Source organism: Suncus etruscus, chromosome 1 (genome assembly GCF_024139225.1).
Source record: "Suncus etruscus isolate mSunEtr1 chromosome 1, mSunEtr1.pri.cur, whole genome shotgun sequence".
Classification (NCBI taxonomy): Eukaryota; Metazoa; Chordata; class Mammalia; order Eulipotyphla; family Soricidae; genus Suncus; species Suncus etruscus.
In genome coordinates this window covers 143,377,207-143,391,549 of record NC_064848.1, presented here as the reverse complement: position 1 = coordinate 143,391,549, position 14,343 = coordinate 143,377,207, and the positions used below count along the sequence as shown (strand labels likewise).

Genomic DNA, 14,343 nt, shown 5'->3' with positions numbered 1-14,343 from the left:
TTTAGAAGCTGGAGTGATAGTACAACAGATAAGGCACTTGCTTTGCATGCAGTCAACCAGGGATCAATCCCAGCATCCCATATGCTATTTTAAGCATCATAGGAATAATTCCTGAGTACAGTGCCAGGAGTAAGCCCTGTAAGCTTCGCCAGTTGTAAGCATCGCCAGTTGTGACTCAACCTTCCTCCCAAACAAATAAAAATAAACTATTAGTCTTAGACTATTCTATTGCTAATACTTTAAAAAAATCCATGAGGAGCAGCTGGGAGGCAATCTTGTGAAAACAAAGAGGCAGGGTGAGGGAAGGAGGGAAACTGGAAACAGTGGGGGCAGGAAATGTGCACTGGTAAAAGGATGGATGTTGGACATTCAATTAAAAAATTATTTCTAAAAAAGGAATGGCATTTGGACTCAGAGAAGTCAAACAGAGTTCTCAAAGTAACTTACAAACCAGTCTTTGACTTCAAAGTAAGAAGTTGGCAATGGCATGGGTGGTGGGGGAAGAAGCAACAGTTGGGGGTACATGTTAAATGCTGGAAATGACATCAACTCTAATGACAGATCCACAGCTGAGGGTGAATATTTGCCAAAGAATCTCAGAAGACTTGTCCAAATGAGGTCATGAGGAAGCCTTGCTCTCCAATTCCTCTTCCACCCTCTGTGAGGAATGCTGATGCCAGGGCCCCAGTCAAGGCCCCATTCTCCAAAGAGCAAACAAATCAGATAAGAGGCAACAGCTATGTTGTACTGCTCTGAAATGATAAATTTTCCATCCCTGATACACTGTATTCTCAGGAGAGCTGGAGAAATCTCTGAGGAAATCTATGGCTAGCTCATAGGAATATTTCAAAGGACTGCAGGTTGCTCCCCAACCTGCGCAGTGGGGAGCCCGGGAGTTATGTTATTGTTACGGATCTAAGTGTTGCCAAAGGATTCTGCCTTTGGGACACATAGGTTTTTTTTTTTTTTCTTTAATGGAGTCTCCTCAACAGTTGAGAAGAAAGTAGTTTCTTCATTTAATGGCCCTGCCATCTTTTTACTTTTTTCAACTTTCCTAAGCACAACTCAAAGCCTCTTAAAATGAAAGTAATACATTATTCCTGATGTTGTTCTAGATTTACTCTATCCTGGATGGTATTTACTACTATGCATATCTACATCTGGAACGTAACTGACTGTACAATATACCCCAGATACCAAAACACATAAAACAGCTCAACAATAATTTTATGTTGATTGAATTCTGGCAACATTGTGGCTATGTTGAACTAAAAAAATGTTATTAGAATTAACTTTAGGTTTCTCTTTATTATGGCAACTAGGGACCTTTAAATTCTATATGTTTCTAACATTTATACTTCCTGTTATATTTATATCAGAAAGCTTTCTTAGGCTTTGGGTTTTAGTCTTGACAAGCATGGTCCCTAAGCACCACTGGAAGAAATCCCCTGCACACCAAGAAAGGAATGACCCTTAATACCATTGGTAGCAAGTTTTCTTCTAGCTGAGTCTCATACTCATTTTCTGATTGTGGCTGCCTTTGGGCCTTATTTCTTTCCTATGTTCCCCCTGCCCATCCAGCTGGGCATCCTACTAAGCCCCCTTTCATGACATGACTTTCAACTATGACCTCCTTGGATTATCCTGGGGCTTATAGGGTGTCATATGGCCCTGATTGAGAAACACTATTTTTGGTAATTAGATCATAAATGAAAGGAAGGCTTCATCCATGTATTAGATTTCAGGGTTAGAAACAGTGACTCTGGGTCAATTTACTCTTTACTGGGGAATCCTGGATTTGTTATTTTGTAACTTTTTTAATTATAAATTTTCAATTGAATCACTATGAGATATACTGTTACAAAGTCATTCATGATTGATTTTCAGTCATACAATGTTCCAACAGACATCCCTTTACCAGTACACATTTCCTGCCACCAACGGCTCCTTAGTATCCCTTCTATCCCACTGCCTGCCTCTATGATACACACTTTTCTTTTCACTATCTCTCTTTCTTTCCTTTTTCCTTAGACACTGGTTTGCTATGCTGTTACTGAAGAAGAATAACGGAGATCACCTTTCCTCCTTTTAGCACCCAGTTCTTGTCCAGAGTGATCATTCCCAACTATCATTGTCATAGTGGTCCCTTTTCTGTCCTAACTGCATTCCCTCTGTTTTGACCAAGTTGCTTCATATCTCTGGGACCCAGTCTTTTCAATTGTAAACTAACAGTAACATAATGGGATTAAGATGCGAGTGAAGGACTTGCCCGTTGCTAGAGCATCTGCCTTTAGGAATGAGGCCACTGGTATGATCCCTGCTCTGCCCCACACCTGAGATTCATCTGACCCAGAACAGTCAACCAGAGGTACTACTGTCTGGACAACTCCCAACATGCCTATAGCTATAATAATCACTATAACAAAGAGTAGGAGAAACAACTTTTAGTCACAAGAGTCTCCACAGGTAGAAGGAAAGTTCTTAGTCTTCCTGATGTGCTGCTGTTTGCATGGCTCTTTGGGTCCCAGTTTTGGGGTGATCTATGTGCTGCAATCAAGTGTGCAGGCCTCCCCCATTAAGTACAACTCAGCACCTTCAGCAAGTGTGCAAGCCTCAGTGAGCACTGTTACTGAAGTATTGCACCATATCCAAGTGTACAATCCTGACTCACTGTAACAAAAACAAAAGCAAAGTGAAGAGAGCAGTTTTAAGGAGAATTAAATGAGATGCTATTTGTGCTTAGCACCGCATCTCATGCCTTACTTCTCATGATTATTTGTCATAGAGAATCAACACATAAAATAGTCCAACAACAAGTCCATGTAGATTGTATGCTGGTAATGTGGCTACACTGCACTAACTAAAATATTAAATATTTAACATTAATTATTAATACTAAATATTATAATCTTCGTTGTTCAAATCTTTAAAACAATGGATTTAGAAATCTTTTTTTCCCAAAAATTAATTACTGTATTTTCTTGAATTAAAACAAAAAGCAAAATCTTTCTTCTGTAACTACTGTTCCAGGAGGATTTCTTGAATAGCAATTTAATGTGACAGCCCTTGGGAAAGCAGTAATGGGTCCTAATATTTCCTTTCATAAAGACATAAACCAAGACATGAAACCAGACATTACCTTATTATCTTCCAGGTTGATCATTTCCAGGAATTCATGATTCTCTAAGCCCTGGAGACTACTGATCTGATTATGGGACAGGTCCAAAATCTGCAGGGTTCTCAGTTCATCCAAACCTGTGATCTTCTCGATTTTGTTACAGCTCTAAATTGAATTAAAAAATATAAATATATACTTATATTGGAATGCAGCTATGCTCAACACTATAATACCACTCTTAAAAATATGCTAAATGGTGGAACCAAAGAGTTAGCTCAATAGGCCAACCACAGGCAAAGCATACTTTGCATAGAGAAGACTCAGGTTTGATACCTGATGCTGCACCCTTATAACTGCCAAGAACAACCTTAAAACAGAGTTGAAGGTAGCCCTAAGCATGGCCAACTATGGCCACAAACCAAATATATATACACTCATTGTCTAAAAATAATATAATAGGACAAAGTGTATTGAAAAATTTTCATTCTGAACTCTTTCCAAATCTCTGAAAATCAGTAAGCCGTTCTTGTCCTTGGCCTCATACCATTTCCATCATTTACCTTCCCAAATACATTCACATACATCTTGGAGGTGGGGGAAAAATCCCAATTTTTCAACTGAAAGGCTCAGAATATATTTTCGGTAATGTTAAAAGTGAGATGAATGTTCAAAACTTTGGTAAAAACAGAAATCGGGTAGTGTAAGATTTTAACAATGCATGCCTAACACCTAATGGCAGCATAACTCCATATATATCTTGAGAAATATATAATTAATGTAATTCTTTCCATCACCATCTCCATAAACCACTTTGACTATTGTCAATTCCATATGTACTTTGTCTTCCAGAAACAGTCTAAATGCAATCACTTTATATCCAGAGAACTGTGGTAGTCAGACATAGGTCTCCAAATATCTGTGCTCTTCTTGTACAGTTCCTTTAGTATAAACAGAATCTACAACTTGCCTTTACCAAAAGAAAAAAGTAGAAGCACACCAACACCAAATCCAAGACTTGAGAAAGCCTACCACAGCTCTTATGCCTTAGCACCCTGGATTGACATTTAAGAACTTCAATTACTTTATACTAGAGAATTGAGAACTGGGGGGGAGGGGGCACACATAGCAGAGGTCAGATGGCCAGGAATTCCAAAAGTATACAGAGAGGGAAAACACAGCCATTCAAGCCCCCAGCAACCTAGATTGTTTACTGGATGGACAAGACCAAAATAAGAAAAATTCAGCTAAACCTAGTTCAGGTTTTAGAATTGCTAGCTAGCAAAATCTCTACATGAAAAGGAGATTTCGTTGGGTACCAAGATAACATGATACTTGGTTGGCATAAACTCTTATACCACAACAGATAACCAAATCTATGCTTTTCAATAAATTAGACAGCATTAACAAAGACTTAAGTCTCAAAAGTTGTCTTTTTTCCAAACCTTGTGTACTCATAAGTTACTGAAATAACAGTAATTTGAATTTTTATGTACATTTCCAATATGCTCATAATACCTTATGTTCCTTAGCCTTGAGGTATAAGAATTGACTATAGTAAAAATTAAACTTTTAATTTGAACTGAAGAAATACAATAAAGAATAATTTTGAGGGTATTTTAGTTAGTGCCATGTTATTTCTATTTCTAAAGCTTTAAAATATTTAATAAGCATTTAGAGATAAAACATTCTAGTACCCACTTCTGTGTACAAAAATTTTCCCTAAACATGTTTCCTGGTACATTTAGCAGCAAGAGCTCATTCCATCTTATTTTTTAAAATAAGATTTTACTTCAGTAATGAAAATTTGTATTAATTAGTATAATTTTATTACTTTAAATATATAAATAAAATATTGATAATCTAGGATATTAAATGATTGTACATGGAGGTTCATGAAACAATTCCCTTTATTTTTATAGATGGTTGAAAATCTCCATAATAAGAAGAAAAATTATCCATAGTCCCATTTTCCTACATTAAGGCAAATTTCTTACTGCTCAGAGTTTTAAAAAAAAAAAGTGTAATATAAAAGGCAAGAGAAAACTAAACATAAAATCCACATTAATTTAACTTAATGAAATAAGACCTCAATATCCTATTTAAAATATGCCCACATATCAAATTTATATACAATACACTTCTTCCCAAAGACCTTTCAAGTGCTGTAGATGTGGAAGATAGCCTGGAATAATTCTTTGCAGTGTCTGATGGCTTTCAAATTGGTGGATGCATAAGAGGAGAGTGAGGCATAGAAAAATTTAATTAGCCTATGGTCATGATAGAAAGCAGGACTGAGAAAGGCTTAGAATTGGAATTTCTGAGTGAAAAGGCATCTCATCAAACCTTCCAGTCAATGTTGAAATTGATCTACTCTCCTAAGACTGGATGTCCAGTTTCTGCTCGAATAGTTCTAGTTTATTTCCTCCTCATTTTCAGCAGAAAGGAGGCCTTTAGAGAGATTCTACATATGTAAGTGAAATAAGATGTATTTTTACTCTACCCATTTGGAGAGGGAAAACAAGCTGCTTTTACTAAAATAAAATGAAAACTGAAGTTTGCTATTCATTGTCCATACTGGGCAGTGGAAAGTGGTTGTTCAAAGAGCCCATAGTAAACAACATTTGTCCTTTTTATGTACATAAAACTTATGCTGGGGAAATACCAGTTGGTTTGAGAGAACCAATTTTACCTAATAGTAAATTTTTTTAACCTAGATAGTAAAAATAGTCATGTTCTACAGGTTTTCTAATTCTATACATTTAAAGCATTAAAATGTATTTATTTATTGTTAAGTGAGGAGGGAGGGCTACACTCAGAGATGCTAAGGGCTTATTCCTGACCCTGAGCTCAGGGACTAGTCCTGGAGATGCAGTGCTCAAGGAATCAAATAGGGGTGTGAGGGACTGAACTAGGTTGGCCATGTGCAAGGTAAATCCCCCGTCTTCTGTACTACCTCTCTGTACCCCTTCTTTTTTGGCATTGGTTTTTTTTTTAAATAAATATGTATTTTTAAAAGTGTTTTGTTTGTTTTTGGGTGAAATTTGGTGATACTCAGGGCTTACCTCTGCCTCTGTGTTCAGGAATCACTCCTGGTGTGGCTGGGGATTGACTAAAAGTGGTCATGTACAAGGCAAGTACCTGCCTATTATTATTGCTCCATATTGTATAAATAAAAATTATCCATGCATATTCATATTGCATAAATAAAAATTTTTATTTACTAACATGTAGGGAAAACCTCCCTAAACTCAAAAATATTAAGAAAAATGCTAATAGTTTGTATTTTCTAGTACTTCTTAAGTGTTAGGGACAGGATTAGGAATAATCCACCTAAACTATTATAGAAAATTTGGTCTCATGCTTTTTCTGGAAGCTATCTGATACAGAATATCAATATGAATGCTTGGTTATTGGGACAAACTCTTAAATAAAGGTGATATATGTTATCCTTGAGTTCCAACCTAATTTCTCTAGTTAAGTATGTCTCCACAATATTTCCCCATTAACACACTCCACTTTAAGTGAGAGAAAATGCCAATAAGAAAAGATACATTAAAAAAAAAAAAGATGCAGCTCTCACGAGCTACAAAACAAGCATTACATATAGCTGATAATCTAGAAAATTCAATTATCATTGATAAGTTTTAAAATGTTCCAACTAATTCACCAATTTCTTTTTTTCTGTATGTTTTACTAATATGGCTTACATAAAGCTTTGGGAAAATAATTATTTTTTTTCTAATATCTTAACCTCTGTCCTGGGAACTGGTGTTTTACTCTCCCCTAGTTACAGCCTAGTTTTCTAAACCAGAAGGAATTAAGTTCCTTGAAAAAATACATCCCACTTATCTCCCTTTCCATTGTCTGGGTTGAAATAGGAATAGTATACTATGTAAGTAAAAAAAATATGCAGATTGGGCTGGAAAGATCGAAAACTCAATGAGCTAGAGTGCATACTTTGTACATACTGAATATGATTAATACCTAGCTTTGCATGCTTCCCCAAGCACTGCCACAATTGACCTCTGATCACTGAACTGAGCACACCATGTGTGGACCCCCTCAAAAAACATCTGCAGATAATCAAATTGTCTTTTCTTTGTGGGAGTGTCTCCTAAGCAGTTCTCAGGGTCTAGTTTAATGCAAGGACCCAAGGATGTGGGGCTAACTGGGCTCTGTGATTCCAGAGATCAGCAGCTCCACACCATGTGATACTCCAGGGCATCTAAGGCCAGACCTAACAATAAGATGGCGACATATGTGGTCCCAAGGACTGAGACATGGATACTAGCTCTCTAGCCACCAAATGTCACTTCAAAAGGAGTCAACACTCATTCACCTGTAAGGAATCCACACACATGTTAAGTAAAATATCACAGTCTCAATTTAAAATTCTCCCTGACCACCTACCCTAACAGATAGAATAAAAAATAGCAAAGTCAACTGAGGGCAAAAAATGTAGGAGGAGGGAAGAAAGCAGAAGGAATCTAGAATAATCTACAAAATATACTATCAATATCTAAATTAGTGAGTTGCATTATAATCTCAAAAATATGATCTCTGGGAATTTTATGATACTGCTGACTTCTTTTGAAAAAATTGTATTTCCTTTGAGGCATCTTACTAAGCTTAAAAGGAGTGTTTTTATAGAAAGGCATATTTTTGAGTTTCTGATTGAAATTATTTATTATTGGCCTTAATCCCGGCCTTCAAGCATAAGACTAGCACACAGTAACATAAAAGGAATGGCAAATTCAGGGCCCAGGGAACATCTTGAGGTTCACTTGAGAGCAAGAGAGTGGCAACACAAATAAATATGATGTTTAAATATGACTCATTTTTATTTTATCAATAAGTCATTAGAAAATGTTCTTGAAGGACTGTTTAAAGTAATCCATCTTGGCACAAGAAGTAAGTATTTTAAAAAATTGACTTTGGGTATCATTTTACAAAATCATTTCACTTTACCACAAAATATTATGAACTTGCACATGTACACACATATACCAGACAATGTAAACAAGCTAACAAAATTAAAGATAATACCATTTCATAATGGAATTTGTTCTTTAGGAACTTTAAATTTTCCCAAATAATAGTATTCCATGTACTTCCTAGGGCACTATTTGCAAGCACTTCTAGAAATAATATCAGCATTGCTCAACTTACCAGATAAAGAGTTCTGATTGGTAATGCATCTAAGCCACTAATGGTTGTGATCTTGTTTTTGGACAAACTGAGATGAGTTAGACTGTTGCAATTCTGTAAGCCAACGATTTCTTCTATTTCATTGCCTATATACCAGATTTTGTTTAAGAAAAATGTCAGAAACATTTTGGAGAAAAAAAGACTCATGGTTAAATCAACATTAGAAAATTCCAACAATTGCAAAAAGAAAGAGGATGTAAAGAGGCTGAGCAGTGACCTGGGGTACATTTATTCATGCCTTTTCTCATTTTCATCACTTAAAATGAGTATTTTATTGTTGCTATTTGTTTTGTAGGCTACACTCAGCAGTCTTCAGGGTGTTCTCATGGTCCAATGAACTGGGATCACACCTGGCGATGCTCAGGAAATCATATGAGGTCCCAGGTTAGCGGATTGCAAGGCAAGCAACTTACCTACTGTACTCTCATTCTCTCTGGACCTAAATTGAATATTTTAAGGGCAAGAATTTCAAGTATGGTCAGTGCATGTATCTGGATATGTGACTCATTTAATGGGTAAGGAAGGAAATGTCAGAGGACTTAGGGTGGCCTCCTTGACGGTCTAGAGTCTACCCTTGGATTTTCAACAAACTCATGTGCTGACAGACAGGAATTATTAATAAGGGGTCACCCATGAATGGCAATAAGCATCAAGCTTTACCATCCCCCAAACAAGCCCATAGCTTAGAGATCTCATGACCTCTAGCTTACAGTTCAGATATTTCTGACCTCATACTGAGCGGCAAAATAAATCAAACCAAAACAAAGCAAAGAACAAAATATCCTGATATAAAATTTTCTTTCCAACACTTCTAGAATGTACTGATAACTTTCTTGACAATATATCTTTTTTCCATACTGCTTTTATCCAATATTTTTATCTTTATCATACTTCCTTTGATTTTTAATGATAATTCTTTAAGCACCATGATTACAGAACTATTCATAGTTGAGTTTCAGTTATACAATGTACACTGACTGCCCTTCACCAGCATAACTTTCCTGCCACCAATGTCTTCCATTTCCCTCCCAAACCCTACACCCTGCCTGTTTCTGGAACATGCATTCTGCTTCTCTCTCTCTCTCTCTTCTCTCTCTCTCTCTCTCTCTTTCTCTCTCTCTCTCTCATTCTCTCTCTCTCTCGCTCTTTCTTGCTCTCTCTCTTCCCTTTCTGACATTGTGGTTTGCATTTTTGTCAGTGAGGGGGTTACATGCATATCACTTTATCCCCTTTCAGAACCCAGTTCTTGTCCAAAGTGATCAGCTCCAACTATTATTGTCATGGTAGTTGTCCTGGTAGTTAGTGTTCTAACTGCTCTCACCGCTCTTTGTGGCAAGCTTCACATCATGGGCTGGTCCTCTGATCCTCATCTCTATTGTCTCTGAGTATTATGTGTTTTAGTTTTCTTAAATTCTACAGATGAGTGAGACTATTTCTATATCTACCCCTCTCCTCCTGACTCATTTCATTTCAGAATAATAATAATCTCCATGTCCATCCATGATAAGGCAAATCACTTTTAAAATAAATAAGGGGCCTGAGTGATAGCACAATATATAAGGGTGTTTGCCTTGCATGCAGCTGACTCAGGTTTGATTGCTGACATCCCACATAGTCTCCTGAGCCTGCCAGAAATAATTTCTGAGTGCAGAGCCAAAAGTAAGCCCTGAGCACCACTGAGTATGACCCAAAAATAAAAATGAAAAATAAAGAAAGATAATATAAAGAACAATTGGGTCTGAGGGATGATACAGAGTAAGGTATAATGTGGCTGACCAGAGTTCAATCAGTAACACCACATAAGATTGCCCAGCATAGCCAGGGTTCATCCAGGAATAGTTTACCTATAGTAAACTAGAGGTAGGGCATTTTCCTTGCACGTGGCCTACCACAGGATGGACTGTGATTTGAATCCTGGTATCCCAAAGGGTCCCCCGAGCCAGGAATGATTTCTGAGCAGAGCCAGGAGTAACCCCTGAGCCGGGTATGACCCACCCCCCAAAAGAAAAAACTTAATGGGCAAAATTTTGATAGGCATAACAATAAAATAAAATAGTAACTCCATTCTCTCCATAACTTTCTTACTTAACAGTGTATATTTCCACTGATAGCCATGGATAGTCTTGGAGCCATTTAACAAAATCTCTTCAGTGCTCTGCACCCTTCTTGCAGCCATATAAAACTGTAAGCTCAAAGTTACCAGTTTTGCTCACTTTGTTAACTCTGAATTCCTTCAGCAAATCTTCAGGATTATCATTGCACCCTCATTGCTCAGCTTTCCCCTCAGGTAACCCCAGACACTGCCATTTCCTCAGTCACTTCTAATATTTAGGGCATTAAATCCATCACTGAGTTCTGGCATTTTAGGCTTTAAAACATCTCTTTAATTATTTCCTTTCTTTTTATTCACTCTTCTGCCCACTTAATTCAGCTTGAGCATCAAGAGACATTTTCAATACCTATTTCTCTTTGCCCTTACACAGAATACTCAATTCTGGCCAAATATTAATTGGATATCATGCCTTGTTAAAAAATCTTATGGGATGAAATCCAAATTCTTCACCCTGGCATTTATGGTTCTTTACTATAAGCAAAATCTATTTTTAATCCAATTTCATTCACATTATAAACTAAGGAGAATTCTCTAATTCTGTCAAGTTAATCCTCTCGACAGTTCTGGGATATCACAGTAACTTTCTTAAGAATGTATCCTTTTTTTCCATACTGTGTTTTTTCTCCTTTATAAATCTTGCCCATTAAGTTTTTCAGGAACTTCAAATTGCATGCCATTTTCTATTTTCTTTTTTTCAATATTTGCATTAAACTAAAATTCTTAAGTATTCATTTCTGATGAAAAATTTAGTTTTCTTTTTGCATTTTTATACCTCTTACACAATTGCAGGGGTATATATGAAAAATACATTCACAAAATAAACAGGTAGACAACAAATAATAGATTTCTAGGGTTAAGAAATGGCTCAAAGACCTGAAGTGCATAAAGAGTCCTGGATTCAATCTCAATTCTGTATGGTCCCCTAAGCACAGTTGGGTGTGACCTGCTTCCCCCCCCCCCAACTATTATCTAGAAGACAAAAAAATGACAATATTAATAGAAAATGTGAGAAAACAGTTTCATGTTCTTAGGTGAGTGGGATCTACTACACTGGTGCTATTTTGGAAGCCATTTTGCAATATCTACTATAAATAATTCACAGCAATTTTACTCTGTGATACTTACTCTCGACTAACCATTTCTTTATCAAACCCCTTGCTGGTCCATGTCTAAGTCTCAGTCAGGGAACTAAAGGTAGCAATGATGAGAAACTATTGCTGCATGATGTAGAAATTCACTATGATTTTCTTCGCTGGTTTTAGACTCAGTCTGTGGACAGAAGCACAGTTCTGCTTTTTGTCTGTATACATTCCCCACTTCTGCCAGGCTTCCTGCCAGTACAGCTTTAGAGATGAACAACTAGGCTCACAGACACTAGGCTCCTGTCTGCTTCCACTCCCTTTGGCTTTTTTAAATATCATGTTGGTAATAGAACAAAGACCAGACCTTTATAGATAGGGGTTGTAACAAAATTAATCCCTATCCAGCAAACAAGAAATTCAACTTTGGCCCTGCTACACATGCAAAATACCCTTGGAATAACCATCTTTGGCAAGAAAATCAGGCAAAGTAACCTTTAAGTGACTGTTGGCCTCACTTTATACAGGGAACCACCACAATCTTGCTCCTTGTACCTAAAGCACCAGTATTTTAACAGCTCTGTTCCTACCAAAATTATTAGGTATTCTGATGATACAGCATTGAGCAGATGCTTAGTTGGGGGCAACATATGAGAAAGCCTTCCCAGGGGAAGCAGTCCAGGATCCAAATGCCAAACAAATTAGAATCCCAGAACTATCAATAGATCATGGGCCATGAAAAAGGAAAGCTTATGTGCTGTGTAGACAGTAATTTTCCAAGACAACACAGCTTACCACTATTCCCTGGGCACATCCCACTTCCTCTAAAATCATATTTTAGGTAATTACTAGTGCAAGAACCTAATAGAGAGGGACTGTAGATGCTGCCCTAATAGAGAGGGACTACAGATTTTGACTGCCATCTCTGCAGCTACCCTGCTACCATCAAGCATGAGCTAGTCAGGAAGAGTCAGAGATATCTATCTCCTGTGTCCCAACTCCTCATATCCCTTTTCCATTTCAAGGGATTTCCAACTCTGTAAATCTATCACTCCAGTCAAGGGTTTCTTTTTTTAAGTGGGATAAAAGTTTGTCACCTTTGTTACTCAGAGACATAGGTAATAACCACCTAGATCTGCAAGCTAGTCCTTGCAGGTGCGAGATGCAGACAAGAAGTGTTTGTTTGGATTTCCTTAATCTGTCTTTTGCTTATATTAAGCACCTTCATGGAAACGTTAGTTGCCCTTCCTCCTAATATAATTCTTTCACAGGATATTGGAACATTTCTGTAAGAAGAGATACAATCTTAAAAGTCACTAAACTATTCCCATGAAAGAAATGACTGGGTCAACTCTCTTAAGAATTTTTTTTCCATTTTCAAAGGGCATATCAGGGGAAAATGATGCAAAGGATTCCAAATGCAATACAGCTCTAATGCTTTATGATTCTGTAGAATCAGTCTTTTCCGGTGGAATTTTAGTTCCTCATGGAAATGGAGTTTAGAAACTCAGCAGAACATGCGCCTGGACAAGCCTAGAAAGGTATATTCGCATGTCGGTGATGCTGTCAGCAGCTTGCAGTGCCTGACATGAATTATTCACTGGTTCTGTATTTGCTCTTATTCATTGTCTACAATCATAAAATATGGTTCGGGTGTAAAGAAAACAGTTACCGAGAAACACGCAGGAAATCCATCACCATTCTCTTAGTGGAGAGAGCTGCAATGATGGCTATAATCAAAAGCAATCCTGCAAGATCTATATCACTTTAGCAGTGAAAAATGTTCTCTGGCTATGGGAGTGAATCTCTCTAAGAAATAAAATGTTCAGACCCTATAATGGATTCGTGGAAAAGGGGGTAATTACTCAGTGACCAGCATTGGCATGCAAAGCCAACAGAAACAATGGACTACAGAAGTTATCTTGGTTAAACCATGGACCAACATCTCTGGGGCAAATCATTGAACTTTCTTAACTCATGGGCTCCACTAAAATAATGGTTAGCACTAGTTGATCTCTAATTCCTGGTCTGAATCTTTTTTTTTTAATTCTATAAATTATTTTTTTAATTCTCTGGTTTTATAATAATTAAAATATTATATAAGGGGCCGAATAGATAGCACATAGGCAGGGGGTTTGCCTCGCATGTGGTTGACCCAGGAGGGACCTGGTTCGGTTCCTGGCATCCCACATGGGCCCCCAGCCTGCCAGGTGTGATTTCTGAGTGCAGAACGAGGAGTAACCCCTGAGCGCCGCTGGGTGTGGCCCAAAAACCAACCAACCAATCAATAAATAAAGTTTTAAAAATATTGCATGAATAATGTTTCTTGGTAAAGGACCAACCGCATTCTTCCTTAAGAGTTAACAAATTGACATACACTTGGTGATGTTAATCCACTTCAGATTTCAGATGATTATCAATTAATCACTAGTTATCTACAATAAAAGACAAAAAGGAATAATAATATAAAGTTAAGACCTTCTGTTAACTCATTTTGAGGTCGATAATATGATCTACTATAGTCATGTTGTCAGCATTATTAAGTAAAAGCATGATTAATAGGTGCTTTTACTTAAAATCATTGGTTTTTTTATAATAAGAATTATGGATTTATTTTTATAACTGAAACCCAGCTACATGTTTGTAATAATGATGCTTAAATAAAGATATTAGTTAAAATAATTATAGATTTAAATGAAAATAGTTTTATCTCTCATAAAGAAAAGTTACATAGACCCTCTTAGGAAAGGTTGAACAAATTCAAAAAGAGTTATTTAAAAAAGAAAAGAGCCAATTGTCTAAGGCTTTCCAAAACAAGGAGATGT

At 36.9% G+C, this 14,343-nt stretch overlaps 1 protein-coding gene across 1 annotated transcript in view; it reads right to left on the bottom strand.

Moving 5' to 3' along the window:
- LRGUK (leucine rich repeats and guanylate kinase domain containing) overlaps positions 1-14,343 on the bottom strand; it is an 83,802-nt gene that overhangs the window by 50,516 nt on the left and 18,943 nt on the right. Inside the window, exons 7-8 of the mRNA XM_049782244.1 lie at positions 8,288-8,412; positions 3,140-3,283 (exon numbers count right to left, since the gene is read on the bottom strand). Coding sequence (XP_049638201.1) covers positions 3,140-3,283; positions 8,288-8,412 — 269 coding nt within the window. The remainder of the gene's footprint in view (positions 1-3,139; positions 3,284-8,287; positions 8,413-14,343) is intronic.